The sequence below is a fragment of the Salmo trutta genome, chromosome 34, assembly GCF_901001165.1.
Source record: "Salmo trutta chromosome 34, fSalTru1.1, whole genome shotgun sequence".
In the NCBI taxonomy this organism is placed as follows: domain Eukaryota; kingdom Metazoa; phylum Chordata; class Actinopteri; order Salmoniformes; family Salmonidae; genus Salmo; species Salmo trutta.
The window spans coordinates 15,017,976-15,038,427 of NC_042990.1; the positions used below are offsets into that span (position 1 = coordinate 15,017,976).

At 42.4% G+C, this 20,452-nt stretch overlaps 1 protein-coding gene, 1 long non-coding RNA gene and 1 pseudogene across 2 annotated transcripts; all 3 read right to left on the reverse strand.

Annotated features, from left to right (window-relative positions):
- The window catches only part of LOC115173176 (mucin-2 pseudogene), a 41,744-nt pseudogene extending 37,832 nt beyond the window's left edge, over positions 1-3,912 (reverse strand).
- A 4,092-nt stretch (positions 3,913-8,004) lies between these two features.
- Positions 8,005-10,186, reverse strand: LOC115173177 (mucin-5AC-like). Its single transcript, XM_029731102.1, has 2 exons — positions 8,530-10,186; positions 8,005-8,215 (listed from the first exon to the last, which is right to left on the reverse strand). The coding sequence occupies exons 1-2, from the start codon at positions 10,152-10,154 to the stop codon at positions 8,005-8,007; spliced, it is 1,836 nt and encodes a 611-aa protein (XP_029586962.1). The 5' UTR covers positions 10,155-10,186.
- Positions 10,187-10,580: 394 nt separating this feature from the next.
- Positions 10,581-13,399, reverse strand: LOC115173673 (uncharacterized). Its single transcript, XR_003871649.1, has 2 exons — positions 12,785-13,399; positions 10,581-11,085 (listed from the first exon to the last, which is right to left on the reverse strand). It is a non-coding gene; the product is annotated as an uncharacterized LOC115173673 (long non-coding RNA).
- Positions 13,400-20,452: the final 7,053 nt, after the last annotated feature.

Below are 20,452 nucleotides of genomic sequence, written 5' to 3' on the forward strand. Positions count from 1 at the left end.
GAACACAAGCGTATACGTACACATAGCAGGATCCACAGGGGTACCAGAATGATAGCGATGCCACAAGGGATGATAATGGCCAGAGCCCAGCCAGGAAAACCTCCACTTGTGGTATTGAAAGGAGTGGTCAGCAAAAGAGTAGGAGGTGGTGTGGTAGCTTCTACAGTTGTCGTTGTGGGTGCTGCTGTTGTGGTGGTTGTAGCAGCTATATTTGTGGTTGTTGTAGCAGCTTTTGTTGTGGTTGTCGAAGGAGCTGGAGTTGTGGTTGTTGAAGGAGCTGCCATTCTAGTGGTTGTAGGAGCTACAGCTGTTTTAATTAGTGCAGCATTATCATATGCAGTTGTAAGAGTTGCAGCTGTAGGAGCTGCAGTTGCAGCTGTAGGAGCTGCAGTTGCAGTTGTAGGAGCTGCAGTTATCATAGGACCTGCAATTGTGGTTGTTGTAAGAGCTGTAGTTGTTGTCGTAGTAGATGCTGCAGTTGTAGGGGTGGTAGGACCAATGGCTGTTTTAGTAAGAGCTGAATTGATTGTCATAGCAGCTTTTGTGGTGCTGGTTGAAGGAGCTACAGTTATTGGAGTAAGAGCTTTAGTTGTTGTTGTAGGTATGGTAGATGTAGTGGTTGTAGGCGCAACAGTTGCCGTAGGCGCAACAAATTTCATTGTAGGTGCAGCTGTTGTAGGGGTCATAAGAGCTAAAAATGTTATAGTAGGAGGTGCAGTTATGGTTGTAGCTGCAGTTGCGGTTGTTGTAAGAGCTGCAGTTGTAGTTATTGTAGCAGGTGCTGCAGTGGTTGTCAAAGTAGGTGCTGAAGTTGTATTGATCATAGGAGCTACAGTTCTTGTTATAGGTGCTGCTGTTGTAATGGCCGTAGTAGGTGTTGTGGTTGTCGTAGGGGCTTCAGTTGTAGTTATTGTAGCAGGTGCTGCAGTGGTTGTCAAAGTAGATGATGCAGTTGTAGTGGTCGTAGGAGCTACAGTTGTTGTCGAAGGAGCTACAGATGTTGTTGTGGTTATCGTAGGAGCTTCAGTTGTCATTGTAGGTGCTTCTGTTGTTGTGGTCGTAGGATCTAAAGTTGTTGTAGTAGGAGCTGCAGTTGTGGTTGTCATAGGAACTGCATTTGTAGTTGTTGTAGTAGGTGCTGCTGTTGTAGTGGTCGTAGCATCTAAAGTTGTAGTAGGAGTATCAGTTGCGGTTGTCGTAGGAGCTGCGTTTGTAGTGGTCGTAGTGGGTGCTTCTGTTGTAATGGTCGTGGGATCTAAAGTTGTCGTAGGAGCTGCATTTGTAGTTGTTGTAGTAGGTGCTGCTGTTGTAGTGGTCGTAGGAGCTACAGATGTTGTAGTTGGAGCTGCAGTTGTGGTTGTCGTAGGAGCTTCAGTTGTCGTTGTTGTAGGAACTGCATTTGTAGTTGTCGAAGTAGGTGCTGCTGATGTAGTGGTTGTAAGTGCTGCAGTGGTTGTTGAAGTAGGTGCTGCAGTTGTAGCGGTCATAGGAGCTACAGATGATGTCGTAGGAGCTACAGTTGTGGTTGTCGTAGTAGGTGTTGTAGTTGTCGGAGTAGGTGTTGTAGTTGTCGTAGTAGGCACTGAAGTTGTGGTTGTCGTAGCAGCTTCAGTTGTAGTTGTCGTAGCAGGTGCTGCAGTTGTGGTTATCGTAGGAGCTTCAGTTGTAGTTGTTGAAGTTGGTGCTGCAGTTGTAGTGGTTGTAAGAGCTACAGATGGTGTTGTAGGAGCGTCAGTTGTAGTTATTTTAGCAGATGCAGCGGTTGTCGAAGTAGGTGGTGTAATTGTGGTCGTAGGTGCTACGGTTGTCGAAGTAGGTGCTGCAGTTGTGGTTGTCATAGGAGCTTCAGTTGTCGTTGTTGTAGGAACTGCATTTGTAGTTGTCGAAGTAGGTGCTGCTGATGTAGTGGTTGTAAGAGCTGCAGGGGTTGTTGAAGTAGGTGCTGCAGTTGTATTGGTCATAGGAGCTACAGATGTTGTCATAGGTGCTACAGTTGTGGTTGTCGTAGTAGGTGTTGTAGTTGTCGTAGTAGGCGCTGAAGTTGTGGTTGTCGTAGCAGCTTCAGTTGTAGTTGTCGTAGCAGGTGCTGCAGTTATGGTTATCGTAGGAGCTTCAGTTGTAGTTGTTGAAGTTGGTGCTGCAGTTGTAGTGGTTGTAAGAGCTACAGATGGTGTTGTAGGAGCGTCAGTTGTAGTTATTTTAGCAGATGCAGCGGTTGTCGAAGTAGGTGGTGTAGTTGTGGTCGTAGGTGCTACGGTTGTCGAAGTAGGAGGTGTAGTCGTGGTGGTAGGAGCTACAATTGTACTTGGAGCTACAGTTGTGGTTGTCGTAGGAGCTACCGTTATCGTTGTAGGTGCTGCTGTTGTAGTGGTCGTAGTATCTAAAGTTGTAGTTGGAGTATCAGTTGCGGTTGTCGTAGGAGCTGCGTTTGTAGTGGTCGTAGTGGGTGCTTCTGTTGTAATGGTCGTGGGATCTAAAGTTGTAGTAGGAGCTGCAGTTGTGGTTGTCGTAGGAGCTGCATTTGTAGTTGTTGTGGTAGGTGCTGCTGTTGTAGTGGTCGTAGGAGCTACAGATGTTGTAGTTGGAGTTGTGGTTGTCGTAGGAGCTTCAGTTGTCAATGTTGTAGGAACTGCATTTGTAATTGTCGAAGTAGGTGCTGCTGATGTAGTGGTTGTAAGTGCTGCAGTGGTTGTTGAAGTAGGTGCTGCAGTTGTAGCGGTCATAGGAGCTACAGATGATGTCGTAGGAGCTACAGTTGTGGTTGTCGTAGTAGGTGTTGTAGTTGTCGGAGTAGGTGTTGTAGTTGTCGTAGTAGGCACTGAAGTTGTGGTTGTCGTAGCAGCTTCAGTTGTAGTTGTCGTAGCAGGTGCTGCAGTTGTGGTTATCGTAGGAGCTTCAGTTGTAGTTGTTGAAGTTGGTGCTGCAGTTGTAGTGGTTGTAAGAGCTACAGATGGTGTTGTAGGAGCGTCAGTTGTAGTTATTTTAGCAGATGCAGCGGTTGTCGAAGTAGGTGGTGTAATTGTGGTCGTAGGTGCTACGGTTGTCGAAGTAGGTGGTGTAGTTGTGGTGGTAGGAGCTACAGTTGTACTTGGAGCTACAGTTGTGGTTGTCGTAGGAGCTACAGTTGTCGTTGTAGGTGCTGCTGTTGTAGTGGTCGTAGTATCTAAAGTTGTAGTTGGAGTATCAGTTGCAGTTGTCGTAGGAGCTGTGTTTGTAGTGGTTGTAGTGGGTGCTTCTGTTGTAATGGTCGTGGGATCTAAAGTTGTAGTAGGAGCTGCAGTTGTGGTTGTCGTAGGAGCTGCATTTGTAGTTGTTGTGGTAGGTGCTGCTGTTGTAGTGGTCGTAGGAGCTACAGATGTTGTAGTTGGAGCTGCAGTTGTGGTTGTCATAGGAGCTTCAGTTGTCGTTGTTGTAGGAACTGCATTTGTAGTTGTCGAAGTAGGTGCTGCTGATGTAGTGGTTGTAAGAGCTGCAGGGGTTGTTGAAGTAGGTGCTGCAGTTGTATTGGTCATAGGAGCTACAGATGTTGTCATAGGTGCTACAGTTGTGGTTGTCGTAGTAGGTGTTGTAGTTGTCGTAGTAGGCGCTGAAGTTGTGGTTGTCGTAGCAGCTTCAGTTGTAGTTGTCGTAGCAGGTGCTGCAGTTATGGTTATCGTAGGAGCTTCAGTTGTAGTTGTTGAAGTTGGTGCTGCAGTTGTAGTGGTTGTAAGAGCTACAGATGGTGTTGTAGGAGCGTCAGTTGTAGTTATTTTAGCAGATGCAGCGGTTGTCGAAGTAGGTGGTGTAGTTGTGGTCGTAGGTGCTACGGTTGTCGAAGTAGGAGGTGTAGTCGTGGTGGTAGGAGCTACAATTGTACTTGGAGCTACAGTTGTGGTTGTCGTAGGAGCTACAGTTGTCGTTGTAGGTGCTGCTGTTGTAGTGGTCGTAGTATCTAAAGTTGTAGTAGGAGCTGCAGTTGTGGTTGTCGTAGGAGCTGCATTTGTAGTTGTTGTAGTAGGTGCTGCTGTTGTAGTGGTTGTATGAGCTGCAGTGGTTGTTGAAGTAGGTGCTGCTGTTGTAGTGGTCGTAGTATCTAAAGTTGTAGTAGGAGCTTCAGTTGTCGTTGTTGTAGGAACTGCATTTGTAATTGTCGAAGTAGGTGCTGCTGATGTAGTGGTTGTAAGAGCTGCAGTGGTTGTTGAAGTAGGTGCTGCTGTTGTAGCAGTCATAGGAGCTACAGATGATGTCGTAGGAGCTACAGTTGTGGTTGTCTTAGTAGGTGTTGTAGTTGTCGTAGTAGTTGTCGTAGTAGGAGCTGAAGTTGTGGTTGTCGTAGCAGCTTCAGTTGTAGTTGTCGTAGCAGGTGCTGCAGTTGTGGTTATCATAGGAGCTTCAGTTGTAGTTGTTGAAGTAGGTGCTGCAGTTGTAGTGGTTGTAAGAGCTACAGATGGTGTTGTAGGAGCGTCAGTTGTAGTTATTTTAGCAGATGCAGCGGTTGTCGAAGTAGGTGGTGTAGTTGTGGTCGTAGGTGCTACGGTTGTCGAAGTAGGCGGAGTAGTTGTGGTGGTAGGAGCTACAGTTGTACTTGGAGCTACAGTTGTGGTTGTCGTAGGAGCTACCGTTGTCGTTGTAGGTGCTGCTGTTGTAGTGGTCGTAGTATCTAAAGTTGTAGTTGGAGTATCAGTTGCGGTTGTCGTAGGAGCTGTGTTTGTAGTGGTCGTAGTGGGTGCTTCTGTTGTAATGGTCGTGGGATCTAAAGTTGTAGTAGGACCTGCAGTTGTGGTTGTCGTAGGAGCTGCATTTGTAGTTGTTGTGGTAGATGCTGCTGTTGTAGTGGTCGTAGGAGCTACAGATGTTGTAGTTGGAGCTGCAGTTGTGGTTGCCGTAGGAGCTTCAGTTGTCGTTGTTGTAGGAACTGCATTTGTAGTTGTCGAAGTAGGTGCTGCTGATGTAGTGGTTGTAAGAGCTGCAGGGGTTGTTGAAGTAGGTGCTGCAGTTGTAGCGGTCATAGCAGCTACAGATGATGTCGTAGGAGCTACAGTTGTGGTTGTCGTAGTAGGTGTTGTAGTTGTCGTAGTAGGTGTTGTAGTTGTCGTAGTAGGCACTGAGGTTGTGGTTGTCGTAGCAGCTTCAGTTGTAGTTGTCGTAGCAGGTGCTGCAGTTGTGGTTATCGTAGGAGCTTCAGTTGTAGTTGTTGAATTTGGTGCTGCAGTTGTAGTGGTTGTAAGAGCTACAGATGGTGTTGTAGGAGCGTCAGTTGTAGTTATTTTAGCAGATGCAGCGGTTGTCGAAGTAGGTGGTGTAATTGTGGTCGTAGGTGCTACGGTTGTCGAAGTAGGTGGTGTAGTTGTGGTGGTAGGAGCTACAGTTGTACTTGGAGCTACAGTTGTGGTTGTCGTAGGAGCTACAGTTGTCGTTGTAGGTGCTGCTGTTGTAGTGGTCGTAGTATCTAAAGTTGTAGTTGGAGTATCAGTTGCGGTTGTCGTAGGAGCTGTGTTTGTAGTGGTCGTAGTGGGTGCTTCTGTTGTAATGGTCGTGGGATCTAAAGTTGTAGTAGGAGCTGCAGTTGTGGTTGTCGTAGGAGCTGCATTTGTAGTTGTTGTGGTAGATGCTGCTGTTGTAGTGGTCGTAGGAGCTACAGATGTTGTAGTTGGAGCTGCAGTTGTGGTTGCCGTAGGAGCTTCAGTTGTCGTTGTTGTAGGAACTGCATTTGTAGTTGTCGAAGTAGGTGCTGCTGATGTAGTGGTTGTAAGAGCTGCAGGGGTTGTTGAAGTAGGTGCTGCAGTTGTAGCGGTCATAGCAGCTACAGATGATGTCGTAGGAGCTACAGTTGTGGTTGTCGTAGTAGGTGTTGTAGTTGTCGTAGTAGGTGTTGTAGTTGTCGTAGTAGGCACTGAGGTTGTGGTTGTCGTAGCAGCTTCAGTTGTAGTTGTCGTAGCAGGTGCTGCAGTTGTGGTTATCGTAGGAGCTTCAGTTGTAGTTGTTGAAGTTGGTGCTGCAGTTGTAGTGGTTGTAAGAGCTACAGATGGTGTTGTAGGAGCGTCAGTTGTAGTTATTTTAGCAGATGCAGCGGTTGTCGAAGTAGGTGGTGTAATTGTGGTCGTAGGTGCTACGGTTGTCGAAGTAGGTGGTGTAGTTGTGGTGGTAGGAGCTACAGTTGTACTTGGAGCTACAGTTGTGGTTGTCGTAGGAGCTACAGTTGTCGTTGTAGGTGCTGCTGTTGTAGTGGTCGTAGTATCTAAAGTTGTAGTTGGAGTATCAGTTGCAGTTGTCGTAGGAGCTGTGTTTGTAGTGGTTGTAGTGGGTGCTTCTGTTGTAATGGTCGTGGGATCTAAAGTTATAGTAGGAGCTGCAGTTGTGGTTGTCGTAGGAGCTGCATTTGTAGTTGTTGTGGTAGGTGCTGCTGTTGTAGTGGTCGTAGGAGCTACAGATGTAGTTGGAGCTGCAGTTGTGGTTGTCATAGGAGCTTCAGTTGTAGTTGTTGAAGTTGGTGCTGCAGTTGTAGTGGTTGTAAGAGCTACAGATGGTGTTGTAGAAGCGTCAGTTGTAGTTATTTTAGCAGATGCAGCGGTTGTCGAAGTAGGTGGTGTAGTTGTGGTCGTAGGTGCTACGGTTGTCGAAGTAGGAGGTGTAGTCGTGGTGGTAGGAGCTACAATTGTACTTGGAGCTACAGTTGTGGTTGTCGTAGGAGCTACAGTTGTCGTTGTAGGTGCTGCTGTTGTAGTGGTCGTAGTATCTAAAGTTGTAGTAGGAGCTGCAGTTGTGGTTGTCGTAGGAGCTGCATTTGTAGTTGTTGTAGTAGGTGCTGCTGTTGTAGTGGTTGTATGAGCTGCAGTGGTTGTTGAAGTAGGTGCTGCTGTTGTAGTGGCCGTAGTATCTAAAGTTGTAGTAGGAGCTTCAGTTGTCGTTGTTGTAGGAACTGCATTTGTAATTGTCGAAGTAGGTGCTGCTGATGTAGTGGTTGTAAGAGCTGCAGGGGTTGTTGAAGTAGGTGCTGCAGTTGTAGTGGTCATAGGAGCTACAGATGTTGTCATAGGTGCTACAGTTGTGGTTGTCGTAGTAGGTGTTGTAGTTGTCGTAGTAGGTGGTGTAGTTGTCGTAGTAGGCGCTGAAGTTGTGGTTGTCGTAGCAGCTTCAGTTGTAGTTGTCGTAGCAGGTGCTGCAGTTGTGGTTATCGTAGGAGCTTCAGTTGTAGTTGTTGAAGTTGGTGCTGCAGTTGTAGTGGTTGTAAGAGCTACAGATGGTGTTGTAGGAGCGTCAGTTGTAGTTATTTTAGCAGATGCAGCGGTTGTCGAAGTAGGAGGTGTAGTTGTGGTGGTAGGAGCTACAGTTGTACTTGGAGCTACAGTTGTGGTTGTCGTAGGAGCTACAGTTGTCGTTGTAGGTGCTTCTGTTGTAGTGGTCGTAGTATCTAAAGTTGTAGTAGGAGCTGCAGTTGTGGTTGTCGTAGGAGCTGCATTTGTAGTTGTTGTAGTAGGTGCTGCTGTTGTAGTGGTCGTAGGAGCTACAGATGTTGTAGTTGGAGCTGCAGTTGTGGTTGTCGTAGGAGCTGCATTTGTAGTTGTTGTAGTAGGTGCTGCTGTTGTAGTGGTTGTATGAGCTGCAGTGGTTGTTGAAGTAGGTGCTGCTGTTGTAGTGGTCGTAGTATCTAAAGTTGTAGTAGGAGTATCAGTTGCGGTTGTCGTAGGAGCTGCGTTTGTAGTGGTCGTAGTGGGTGCTTCTGTTGTAATGGTTGTGGGATCTAAAGTTGTAGTAGGAGCTGCAGTTGTAGTTGTTGTAGTATTTGCTGCTTTTGTAGTGGTTGTATGAGCTGCAGTGGTTGTTGAAGTGGGAGATGCAGTGGTTGTTGAAGTAGGTGCTGCAGTTGTAGTGGTCGTAGGAGCTACAGATGTTGTAGTTGGAGCTGCAGTTGTGGTTGTCGTAGGAGCTGCATTTGTAGTTGTTGTAGTAGGTGCTGCTGTTGTAGTGGTCGTAGGAGCTACAGATGTTGTAGTTGGAGCTGCAGTTGTGGTTCTCGTAGGAGCTTCAGTTGCCGTTGTTGTAGGAACTGCATTTGTAGTTGTCGAAGTAGGTGCTGCTGATGTAGTGGTTGTAAGAGCTGCAGTGGTTGTTGAAGTAGGTGCTGCAGTTGTAGCGGTCATAGGAGCTACAGATGATGTCGTAGGAGCTACAGTTGTGGTTGTCGTAGTAGGTGTTGTAGTTGTCGTAGTAAGTGTTGTAGTTGTCGTAGTTGGCGCTGAAGTTGTGGTTGTCGTAGCAGGTGCTGCAGTTGTGGTTATCGTAGGAGCTTCAGTTGTAGTTGTTGAAGTAGGTGCTGCAGTTGTAGTGGTTGTAAGAGCTACAGATGGTGTTGTAGGAGCGTCAGTTGTAGGTATTTTAGCAGATGCAGCGGTTGTCGAAGTAGGTGGTGTAGTTGTGGTCGTAGGTGCTACGGTTGTCGAAGTAGGCGGTGTAGTTGTGGTGGTAGGAGCTACAGTTGTACTTGGAGCTACAGTTGTGGTTGTAGGTGCTGCTGTTGTAGTGGTCGTAGTATCTAAAGTTGTAGTAGGAGCTGCAGTTGTGGTTGTCGTAGGAGCTGCATTTGTAGTTGTTGTAGTAGGTGCTGCTGTTGTAGTGGTTGTAGGAGCTACAGATGTTATAGTTGGAGCTGCAGTTGTGGTTGTCGTAGGAGCTTCAGTTGTCGTTGTTGTAGGAACTGCATTTGTAGTTGTCGAAGTAGGTGCTGCTGATGTAGTGGTTGTAAGAGCTGCAGTGGTTGTTGAAGTAGGTGCTGCAGTTGTAGTGGTCATAGGAGCTACAGATGTTGTCGTAGGTGCTACAGTTGTGGTTGTCGTAGTAGGTGTTGTAGTTGTCGTAGAAGGCGCTGAAGTTGTGGTTGTCGTAGCAGCTTCAGTTGTAGTTGTCGTAGCAGGTGCTGCAGTTGTGGCTATCGTAGGAGTTTCAGTTGTAGTTGTTGAAGTTGGTGCTGCAGTTGTAGTGGCCGTAGGAGCTACAGATGTTGTCGTAGGAGCTACAGTTGTGGTTGTCGTAGTAGGTATTTTGGTTGTCGTAGTTGTCGTAGTAGGTGTTGTAGTTGTCGTTGTAGGCGCTGAAGTTGTGGTTGTCGTAGCAGCTTCAGTTGTAGTTGTCGTAGCAGGTGCTGCAGTTGTGGCTATCGTAGGAGCTTCAGTTGTAGTTGTTGAAGTTGGTGCTGCAGTTGTAGTGGTTGCAAGAGCTACAGATGGTGTTGTAGGAGCGTCACTTGTAGTTATTTTAGCAGATGCAGCGGTTGTCGAAGTAGGTGGTGTAGTTGTGGTCGTAGGTGCTACGGTTGTCGAAGTAGGTGGTGTAGTTGTGGTGGTAGGAGCTACAGTTGTACTTGGAGCTACAGTTGTGGTTGTCGTAGGAGCTACAGTTGTCGTTGTAGGTGCTGCTGTTGTAGTGGTCGTAGGAGCTACAGATGTTGTAGTTGGAGCTGCAGTTGTGGTTGTCGTAGGAGCTGCATTTGTAGTTGTTGTAGTTGGTGCTGATGTTGTAGTGGTTGTATGAGCTGCAGTGGTTGTTGAAGTAGGTGCTGCTGTTGTAGTGGTCGTAGTATCTAAAGTTGTAGTAGGAGCATCAGTTGCGGTTGTCGTAGGAGCTGCGTTTGTAGTGGTCGTAGTGGGTGCTTCTGTTGTAATGGTCGTGGGATCTAAAGTTGTAGTAGGAGCTGCAGTTGTGGTTGTCGTAGGAGCTGCATTTGTAGTTGTTGTAGTAGGTGCTGCAGTTGTAGTGGTCGTAGGAGCTACAGATGTTGTAGTTGGAGCTGCAGTTGTGGTTGTCGTAGGAGCTTCAGTTGTCGTTGTTGTAGGAACTGCATATGTAGTGGTTGTAAGAGCTGCAGTGGTTGTTGAAGTAGGTGCTGCAGTTGTAGTGGCCGTAGGAGCTACAGGTGTTGTCGTAGGAGCTACAGTTGTGGTTGTCGTAGTAGGTATTTTGGTTGTCGTAGTTGTCGTAGTAGGTGTTGTAGTTGTCGTTGTAGTTGTCGTTGTAGGCGCTGAAGTTGTGGTTGTCGTAGCAGCTTCAGTTGTAGTTGTCGTAGCAGGTGCTGCAGTTGTGGTTATCGTAGGAGCTTCAGTTGTAGTTGTTGAAGTAGGTGCTGCAGTTGTAGTGGTTGTAAGAGCTACAGTTGTAGTAGGAGCTACAGTTATTGTCATAGGAGCTACAGTTGTTGTAGTAGGAGCTACAGTTATTGTTATAGGAGCTACAGTTGTTGTCGTAGGAGCTGCAGTTGTCGTAGGAGCTGCAGTTGTCGTAGGAGCTGCAGTTGTCGTAGGAGCTGCAGTTGTCGTAGGAGCTTCAGTTGTGTTAACTGCAGTTGTGGTCGGAACTCCATGGATATTCCAGCATAGAAACACTGTGGTTTATGAGATGAATGGTTAATATGTTTATTGCGCACACTATCAACATTTCCAAGATTTCCCTTCATCAGCATGGTGCAGTTTTTGACATCTTTATTATATACAATATACAATTATAATTTATAGCTACATAAATTAAATACGGAAATTATTCCCTTGATTGGTAATAATATTACCTATAATACCTTATTGAGATTACCACACTTGGGTTGTATATTTTTGTTGTTGAAAAGTTGATACATTTTTCATTGCAGTAGTGTGGTAATATAATTCAAGTAATAGAGGTTACAGCAGTGTGATAATATTTACCGCTTACAATTGAGTCATTTTCCTTTTTATATTTTGAAATGTATTTAATCGAGGTGAGACATTTGACATTAGACTAGGCAAAATGTAAAATTGCCCCCATGAAATGTAAAAATAAACATATTTAGAAAAAAATCATAAGCATTGTAACATCATATGCAAAGAATATGTACATAATTGCTCATTATTGTAATTGCATGATCTACATGTACATGGTCTATTTTGTCACCATCTTGCCTTTTTGGTTGTTAATATTTTGATTCAGGATTAATACACGAGTTGGCATGAAGTTAGCAAATAGTAAAAAATGAGTTAGAAACATGATCACGGAATGAAATTCAGTGTACTACATACCCATGGTAAAAAATGTAGCTGTCAGTTTCTGTGTCTTCATTTTGGACTCAGTTGATGCAGTTGTTTTCTGAATAGAAAGAAAAATATATACATTTTATTGACAGGTCATAAACCACTATTAATGTGCAGCGGTGGACATCAACTTAATCTGCAACTTGTTAAGCGAATTAATGCGACTCATTTAGGTGTGCCAGATCAAGAGGTGTGAATAATTATTCATTCAAGACATCTCTGTGAATAAAAGTAGCTTGTGAAGAATAATGTTAAAAATAAGGAAACAAAATGTGAAAACTTTTGCAAGGGTGTGAATAACTTCACAACAGTCACTATAACTGCTGTGAACATGGATTTATATACTTTAGTGAAATTACACAGTAAAATCTAGATTAGCATTGCATTTTTTCCCATAACAAATCAGCCTATTACCTCATCCCACCAATCATGTTACTTCATAAAAGAGGAATGGGCATTTCAAATTTGCAAATGGTCTGCCAGCGACCAGCAATTCACACATATTCTGTGAAAGTAATCGGCGTAGTTCATCAAAAGTGGATGTTTTTTCAAATATAAAACATAATACATGAAATAGTAAAATCCACATTAGCGTTGCAATGTTTCAGGAGAAATCCGCATTTGCTGCTTAAAAAACACAAGTATTTAAACTTGGCTATCAAAAGTTGACCAATCCATTTTCTATATTCTTAAAAAGATGAGAAAAATAGGAAACCTGCACACTGCTCTTGCTAATATCACTGCTCTATTAAGCTTCACATATAGGCCTCAAGCATTAAACACGTTGAACGGATGTGGCTGGAGCAATGTCTACATAAGTGTGCAAAATAAAAACACTCACAAAATCCTGGAGTATAAGGAAAACAAGCATATGTTACAAATATTTAAATTTTTTATTTAACCTTCATTTAACTAGGCAAGTCAGTTAAGAACAAATTCTTACTTACAATGACAGCCTAGGAACATTGGGTTAACTGCCTTGTTCAGGGGCAGAACAACAGATTTTTACCTTCTCAGCTCAGGGATTCAATCTAGCAACCTTTTGGTTACTGGCCCAATATTCTAACCACTAGGCTACCTGACACCCTTATAATATAACAATGTGCATTTCATAAGTATTCTAATAATTATAATAAAGTGTGTACATAAAACGTTTTAAACAAGACTGTGAAACCACAATGAGGACATTGACCTATCAAGGAAGTTGTCATAAATCATTGGGTACTGTACAACAAAAAACGTCAGAGTGATCTGAAGTGGCGGCATTAACTCATGTTCACATTTACAGAACATGCATGGGCATTTCATCATTAAGACCAGGCTGTAACACAACAAAATGTGGAATAAATCAAGAAGTATGAATACTTTCTGAAGGCACTGTAAATCATGTAACATCATGTAAATCATGTAAATTTAAAGTTTTCAAATGGTCTGCCAGCAATTAACTACATGTTCCTATACATATTCTGTGACAGCTTAGTAGTTAATCAAAAGTGTATGGGTGTTTACATATAACGTGTACATAATAACCATAATCTTCATAGTTTCAATGTTTTTGCTTTACATTATCAATTTTGGATTTTGATCTTTTCTTATAAGACCATTTTACCTTGTTATATTTGTATGTATTTATGTATTTGTGTATTTATGTATTTGTGTATTATGTATTTGTGCTGTGTGCAATTTATTTGAAAAAAATGTATCAAATATTTTGCATTTATATATTCCATTATACAGTAAAGGTTATTACTTACCTACAGCAAACACCTCAATGCCAGCCACCTATTTCTGTAATTTCTCCAAATATCAATTGAGGAAGGTCTTGGTTAATGACAATAAACAATCACAATATCTAGCTTATATCAACTCTAAAATCTCATTATCTGTCTAGTTCTGTTAACCATTTCAAGCTTACAATTGAACTGTTCCTGTGTATACTGTCAAGCCAATGTATTCCTAGTTTGTATTTATATTACTATAGGGCTGGTTTGATGCCAAATAGTCTGTCTTTCAGGTGACGTAATATTTTGGGAGGCACCCAAGATAATAAGATAAAGGTGACGAAAAAGGGAGGGACAGAGGAATGCAAGTGCGATGTTCTTAGCTTAATAATGTTTTCGTTTTCCCCCAGGTACTGACGTGGTATAGAAAACTGGTTAGGTGTTCGGGACAAAAAATTTGGGATGGACAATTTTTTTTTTAAATAGGGAGGGGCAAAGAATCTGTTTGAGAGTATAATAACAGTTATGTACTGACCTTAATTTATTGTACACTGTTTAGGTGACAAATACATTTTGTAAAAGATTTTCTGTAGCTAGAAACTTGCTTAATTGTGCTTAATTGGCGGGGCTCCCTGCCTGTGCCATTAAACCCCTACAACTCATCCAGAACGCCGCAGCCCGTCTGGTGTTCAACCTTCCCAAGTTCTCTCACATCACCCCGCTCCTCCGCACACTCCACTGGCTTCCAGTTGAAGCTCGCATCTGTTACAAGACCATGTTGCTTGCCTACGGAGCTGTGAGGGGAACGGCACCTCCGTACCTTCAGGCTCTGATCAGTCCCTACACCCAAACAAGGGCACTGCGTTCATCCACCTCTGGCCTGCTCGACTCCCTACCTCTGCGGAAGCACAGTTCCCGCTCAGCCCAGTCAAAACTGTTCGCTGCTCTGGCACCCCAATGGTGGAACAAGCTCCCTCACGACGCCAGGACAGCGGAGTCAATCACCACCTTCAGGAGACACCTGAAACCCCACCTCTTTAAGGAATACCTGGGATAGGATTAAGTAATCCTTCTACCCCCCCCCCCCCCCAAAAAAAGATATAGATGTACTATTGTAAGTGGTTGTTCCACTGGATATCATAAGGTGAATGCACCAATTTGTAAGTCGCTCTGGATAAGAGCGTCTGCTAAATGACGTAGATGTAAATGTAATTGACTTAACTTTGGAGCCATTCATTTAATTTAGTCAGTGGCCTGAAGTAAGCAGTCAGCCTTTTTCTATTTAACAGTTCGACATTCACACATGTGCTACTTCCCATGTCTTTTTAAAAACGTTGTTTCCTTATTTAATCTTTGTGGGCTATACTCGGCCTTGTCTCAGGATGGTAAGTTGGTGGATGAAGATATCCCTCAAGTGGTGTGGGGGCTGTGCTTTGGCAAAGTGGGTGGGGTTATATCCTTCCTGTTTAGCCCTGTCCTGGGGTATCATCGGAGGGGCCACAGTATCTCCTGACCCCTCCTGTCTCAGCTTCCAGTATTTATGCTGCAGGAGTTTATGTGTCGGGGTGCTAAGGTCAGCCTGTTATATCTGGAGTATTTCTCCTGTCTTATCCAGTATCCTGTGTGAATTTAAGTATGCTCTCTCTAATTCTCTCTTTCTTTCTTTCTCTCTCTCGGAGGACCTGAGCCCTAGGACCATGCCTCAGGACTACCTGACATGATGATTCCTTGCTGTCCCCAGTCCACCTGGCCGTGCTGCTGCTCCAGTTTCAACTGTTCTGCCTGCGGCTATGGAACCCTGACCTGTTCACCGGACGTGCTACCTGTCCCAGACCTGCTGTTTTCAACTCTCTAAAGACAGCAGGAGTGGTAGAGATACTCTCAATGATCGGCTATGAAAAGCCAACTGACATTTACTCTTGCGGTGCTGACTAGTTGCACCCTCGACAACTACTGTGATTATTATTATTTGACCATGCTGGTCATTTATGAACATTTGAACATTTTGGCCATGTTCTGTTATAATCTCCACCCGGCACAGCCAGAAGAGGACTGGCCACCCCTCATAGCCTGGTTCCTCTCTAGGTTTTTTCCTAGGTTTTGGCCTTTCTAGGGAGTTTTTCCTAGCCACCGTGCTTCTACACCTGCATTGCTTGCTGTTTGGGGTTTTAGGCTGGGTTTCTGTACAGCACTTTGAGATATCAGCTGATGTAAGAAGGGCTATATAAATACATTTGATTTGATTTCTTTTAACAGTAGATTCAGTTTATGAATCTCTAACAAAAGTGGTGTCAAGATAGGTTGCAATCAGCTGGTAAATATGATTGAGGGTCACAATGACCCCACATGGTGAGCCCAACAATGGAGGAAATCATCTTGGATTTCTGGTTTTATGGTGAGCATTTTCCAGATGCTAAAATTATTTTACAAAAATGATTGCTTACAATGAAGAATGTTGACACCTACACATATGTGTGTACCTGCTGAAAAGCAAGAAAGAAAAGGTTAACAATATAACAAAAAATTAATTTCTGATAAAATATTGTGTGCGACATACCTTATATTTTTTGGACTACAGTTGATATATTTGGAGAAATGTATAAAAATCTGTATCTTGTGGCTGGATTAAAAAAATACATATTTTAAGACTGTTAAAGTTATTTTTAAATATTTTCTATTCAACATTAACGTGACACTACAATAGTGTTTCAGTATTTTGAAGAGTGCCTTGGTCCTCATCATTTTGATATCATGGATGGTCAGTCCTTGCATCCATAGCTACATCTATGAATTTGAGAGTGGTTACGTTTACTTAAGTGGTGGGGTGGCCGCTTTGTTGTTGTTTGAATCCCAGATTGCCCCTTTAAAGACTCAGGGTCTAAGGACTAAAATCTTTATTAAAGCTATCAAAAAGTAAATGCATAATAGTATTGACCTATTTCTGGGTGCATATTTAACCTCTGCAAGGTTCATGGCAACACAAACGTGCATCTGAAGTATGCAGGTTTTCCCTCTCCACCTGGTTCACGTCCTGACCAATTTTTAGGTATTATTTGTATTATATTTGGTCAGGACGTGGCAGAGGTATATTTGTTTTGTATTGTGGGGTGTGTTAGTTTTGGTATAGGTTCTAGGTTTGTTTTTCTATGTGTAGTTTTGGGTGCTGGACTCTCAATTGGAGGCAGGTGTTTCTAGTTGCCTCTGATTGGGAGCCCTATAAGTAGGTGTGTGTTTGTTTGGTAGGTTGTGGGTAGTTGTATTTTGCACTGCGTTTATTCTGCCTGTAAAACTGTCACTAGTCTTTATTCGTTTTCTTGTTTTTCTCCGTGTTCTCTTTATTCAATTAAATAATAAGATGAGCATTTACATCCCGGCTGCGTTTTGGTCTGTACAACCCAACGAACTCTGTGACAAGCTGACTGTCAGTATCACTTTATTTAAGGTTAAACATTGATGCACAGTTTTCCTGTCTTCCTCAGGGAGTTCCTCTCAACCAAGGGGAATATTCTGCATGCCAATGTTGCATTAGTTGCTCTAAAACAAATGGGGGGTATACATAAAACCTTGATGAGTGTTCCAGTATCATTCATAACAACTTTTAGAACACATTTATTCAACGTCATTCATGAGGAATTTGATACATTTTTTTTTTATTCTGTCAAAGTACTCAACCCTCTGACATACTAATCACACAACAATCTGGGAGCACCAGGTAAACCTCAGAGCAGTACCCAGGTAGCAGATTAGGGGTTATGTAACTTGCTCAAGGCCAGAAGAGCAGAAGGGTTGGATCCAGAACTGGCTATAAATAGAATATTTCAATTACTCTAACTAGCTGTGGTCGATGATTTAGCTTGCCTGGCACAATGGAACCATTGCAGTAGTTCCAAAATAGCAAACCCCATCATTCTGGCAGTCACTCCAGACAGGCTTAATAGTATTTGAACCCAGGTCAGAGCAATTGATGGCATTGTAACGTGTTGAGTAACTTTGCCTGATATCTGAAAAAATATATATTAGATCAAATCAATCAATCACATTTGATGTAAAAAGAGCTTTATAAATTAGTGTTGGTCAGGAATTGCTTTACTGATACCGACGTAAACACCATCGAGCCAGAAGCTTATGCCTTGGCTTTAGCTCAGCAAAGACTAATACAGCCTTGTGGTGCACAGGACTAACCCAGTCAGTAACACCAGCAACAATACTGTTCACTCAGACCAGATTATTTAAACTAAAATAATTTAACTTCATAATATCTTAACTTTCTGTAATGAAAAAATAACTTATTTTGAAGGTTCCTTACGAATGATGTTAAAACATGAAGGTTGTTATGCATGATACTTTTAACATTCACAGTGTTACCCAAACTACTTATTTAGCATTTTGGGCGAGGAGCTTCATTCTAACCAGCAACATGTGGGTATCACTTGTGAACATGTAGATTTGGAGTGTGATGCCTGACTCAACATGTCCTAGGCCGTCATTGAAAATAAGAATTTGTTCTTAACTTACTTGCCTAGTTAAATAAAGGTAAAATAAGGCCGCCTTGACTAATAAGGACTGTTATAGTACATATTCAGGATATACATGATTTATCCTAAATCTTAAACAAATTTATTGACAGTTTTTTTATTGTCTCTTTTTGGTACATTTAGATTGTTAATGTAGATTGTATACAAAAAAAATGTATGGTTAAAAATGTTCATGTTTTACTGTGACTTGTTGTAGGCTCCTAAGGTTAAACCATAAAGGTTAAAAAACAAACTAAACTAAAAAACTAAATAAAAAATGTATTAAACTAAGTAACTCTGCCAGAGTGTCACTTTTGCCGGTCCCAAGCCCGGATAAAGGAGGACGGTTGGAATTGTGACATAAAAAAAAACAAGAATCGACAGAAGAAAGTTTTTAGTGTTTTTTACTCACTTTTTGTCTCTCCCATGACGTTATTCCTGTCTCCTACAGCATCCATCACAATTACATGCACATGGCCAATTATGCAAATTCGGTGATGACGTCATTTAGCAACTTCTAGCGACTTTTAGGACAGCCAATAGCTACATTCCTTATTGAGGAGTTGGCAACACTGGTATCATCCCAGATGAGGAAAAATACACTATATAAAAGCACAGGTAATGTTTGCCTAATTACAATGTAATTACTAGTTGATACACAGGATTTAGCTGGTTAAAATTAAGTGTATGTTGAGGAGTACTTACTTGTAATGAATATGTACTTATACAGTACAATACCCATCCTGAGAATCTGGCCCTCAATTTAAAGCTTCTGGAAGTGCCATCCAAGTAGGAGAATAAGAACACGAGTACACCAAATCAAATCTAATTTTATTGGTCACATACACATGGTTAGCAGATGTTAATGTGAGTGTTCTAGTTCCAACAGTGCAGTAATATCTAACAAATAATCGAACAATTCCCAACAACTACCTAATACACACAAATCTAAAGGGGTGAATGAGAATATGTACATATAAATATATAGATGAGCGATGGCCGAGCGGCATAGGCAAGGTGCAGTAGATGGTATAAAATACAGTATATACATGTGATATGAGTAATATAAGATATGTAAACATTATTAAAGTGGCATTGTTTAAAGTGACTAGTGATCCATTTATTAAAGTGTCTAGTGATTGGGTCTCAATGTGGGCAGCAGCCTCTCTGAGTTAGTGATTGCTGTTTAGCAGTCTGATGGCCTTGAGATAGTATTAATCCTTTACCATCCGCGAACAGCTCAAACGTCATCAACCACCTGGTCCAGCGTGGACCTATTGTAAGAAGGCTCACTGTAGCAGTCAAACTTTGGCACAGTGTTTTCCATCTTGACGACACTAACTGACATTTTCAGATTTAACTATCGTTTTCAAACGTTATCCTCGTCGTCACTGTTCAGTCTTATACTCGTGCTAAATTAAGATATTATACTGAATTTAATCAACCTGACTCAGAGGTAAACTTCAACATGTCTTTACTCCATCACTGTCTGTGTAATCCCCTCACATTCCTTTACTGATGTGGAGACATCCTATCTCAGTACATCACATCAATACACGACAGCATTCCAGTCTCCTTTTCACCTCTAACACCTGATTTACTTAACAAAAGGCTGAATTGAGTACCACAGTATGAGTCATAATTCCCATAAAACCTAGCAGTTAAGCCTGTAAATGGTTCCAATGGTTTTTTTCCATATGGGATTTTAGAACTACTTCATATAAATGTCTTAGTTTGGGGGGTGACATGTTACAAAGTAACTTAACGCTTTAGTTTTTCAATTTAAGTAATTAGTTACTTTTTAAAATAACAACTTGTTACTTTTAAATATGATTTCCATTTTATTTTTTAAATATGTTGCCCCCCCAAAAGTTCTAATCCTTTCCCCTAAACTCACACTCTTCCTGTTTCTTCAAGAACGTTGTGGCGGGAATATAGCTAGCAATATGGCCGGAGACAACAGCCTTTACACCGTGGAAGTATTCACATTACTTTCAATTGGTAGTGTAAAATGAGAACAACAATAATTGGAACGCAAAAGGTGCCTCGGGGATAAGCGCCTGTCAGCTGCGAAGAACTCAACTTCAAATATCAAGAAGCACCTTCAGGCCAAGCACAGCTCCACAAGACTGGTGGAGAAAGACCCAAGCCAGCCGATTGACGATGATGCGGGGAATGACGGTTTTTCTATTCCAAAACGGCAAAAGTTAGATTTCTGTTCGTTTAAACCTGTCACCCCGAGAACTAAATGAAAATGTATGCGTCTTTGATAATTGTAAGTAATTCCTATGATCGCATGCTATTTATTTCAATGCATTATGTTCTGGATTTATTTTACAGTTTGCATTCGTAGTCAGCAATTTAGTGCGCAGGTTATGTTGGTACTTCAAGTTGTTGTGACTTAATACCCTGTATTTAGTGACTTTCATAAAGCTGCCTAAATGTTATTTTTGATTCATGGACAATGTCCCTTTGATGCATTGGATTTAGCAAGATTTATTTTGTTGTGATGCAGAACTTTTCTTTGCATTCAGACATTCGATACGTTAATGTAGAATTTTGTCACAACACTTGGACAAAGGCTATTATTCATACATCTTTCTTTATTATCATAATCTGTATACATTTCTTCTTCATCACTAATTTTTTGTGGAACAGTTACAGTGAGGGGAAAAAAGTATTTGATCCCCTGCTGATTTTGTACGTTTGCCCACTGACAAAGAAATTATCAGTCTATAATTTTAATGGTAGGCTTATTTGAACAGCATGTCAAAAATGGTATAAAATTATTTGCATTTAATGAGGGAAATAAGTATTTGACCCCTCTGCAAAACATGACTTAGTACTTGGTGGTAAAACCCTTGTTGGCAATCACAGAGGTCAGACATTTCTTGTAGTTGGCCACCAGCTTTGCACACATCTCAGGAGGGATTTTGTCCCACTCCTCTTTGCAGATCTTCTCCAAGTCATTAAGGTTTCGAGGCTGATGTTTGGCAACTCGAACCTTCAGCTCCCTCCACAGATTTTCTATGGGATTAAGGTCTGGAGACTGCCTAGGCCACTCCAGGACCTTAATGTGCTTCTTCTTGAGCCACTCCTTTGTTGCCTTGGCCATGTGTTTTGGGTCATTGTCATGCTGGAATACCCATCCTGTCACAAACTTCATCGTCTGAGGAGGAAGAATCAT

Excerpts from the sequence above, each read along its gene's own strand:
- LOC115173177 (XM_029731102.1), bottom strand. The coding sequence starts at position 10,154 with ATGACAATAACTGTAGCTCCTACTACAACTGTAGCTCTTACAACCACT. Across the intron at positions 8,216-8,529 it reads ACGACAACCACAACTGCAGC|CGCCAACTACGACAACTACA; the intron begins TCCTACTACAAC and ends CCACAACTTCAG.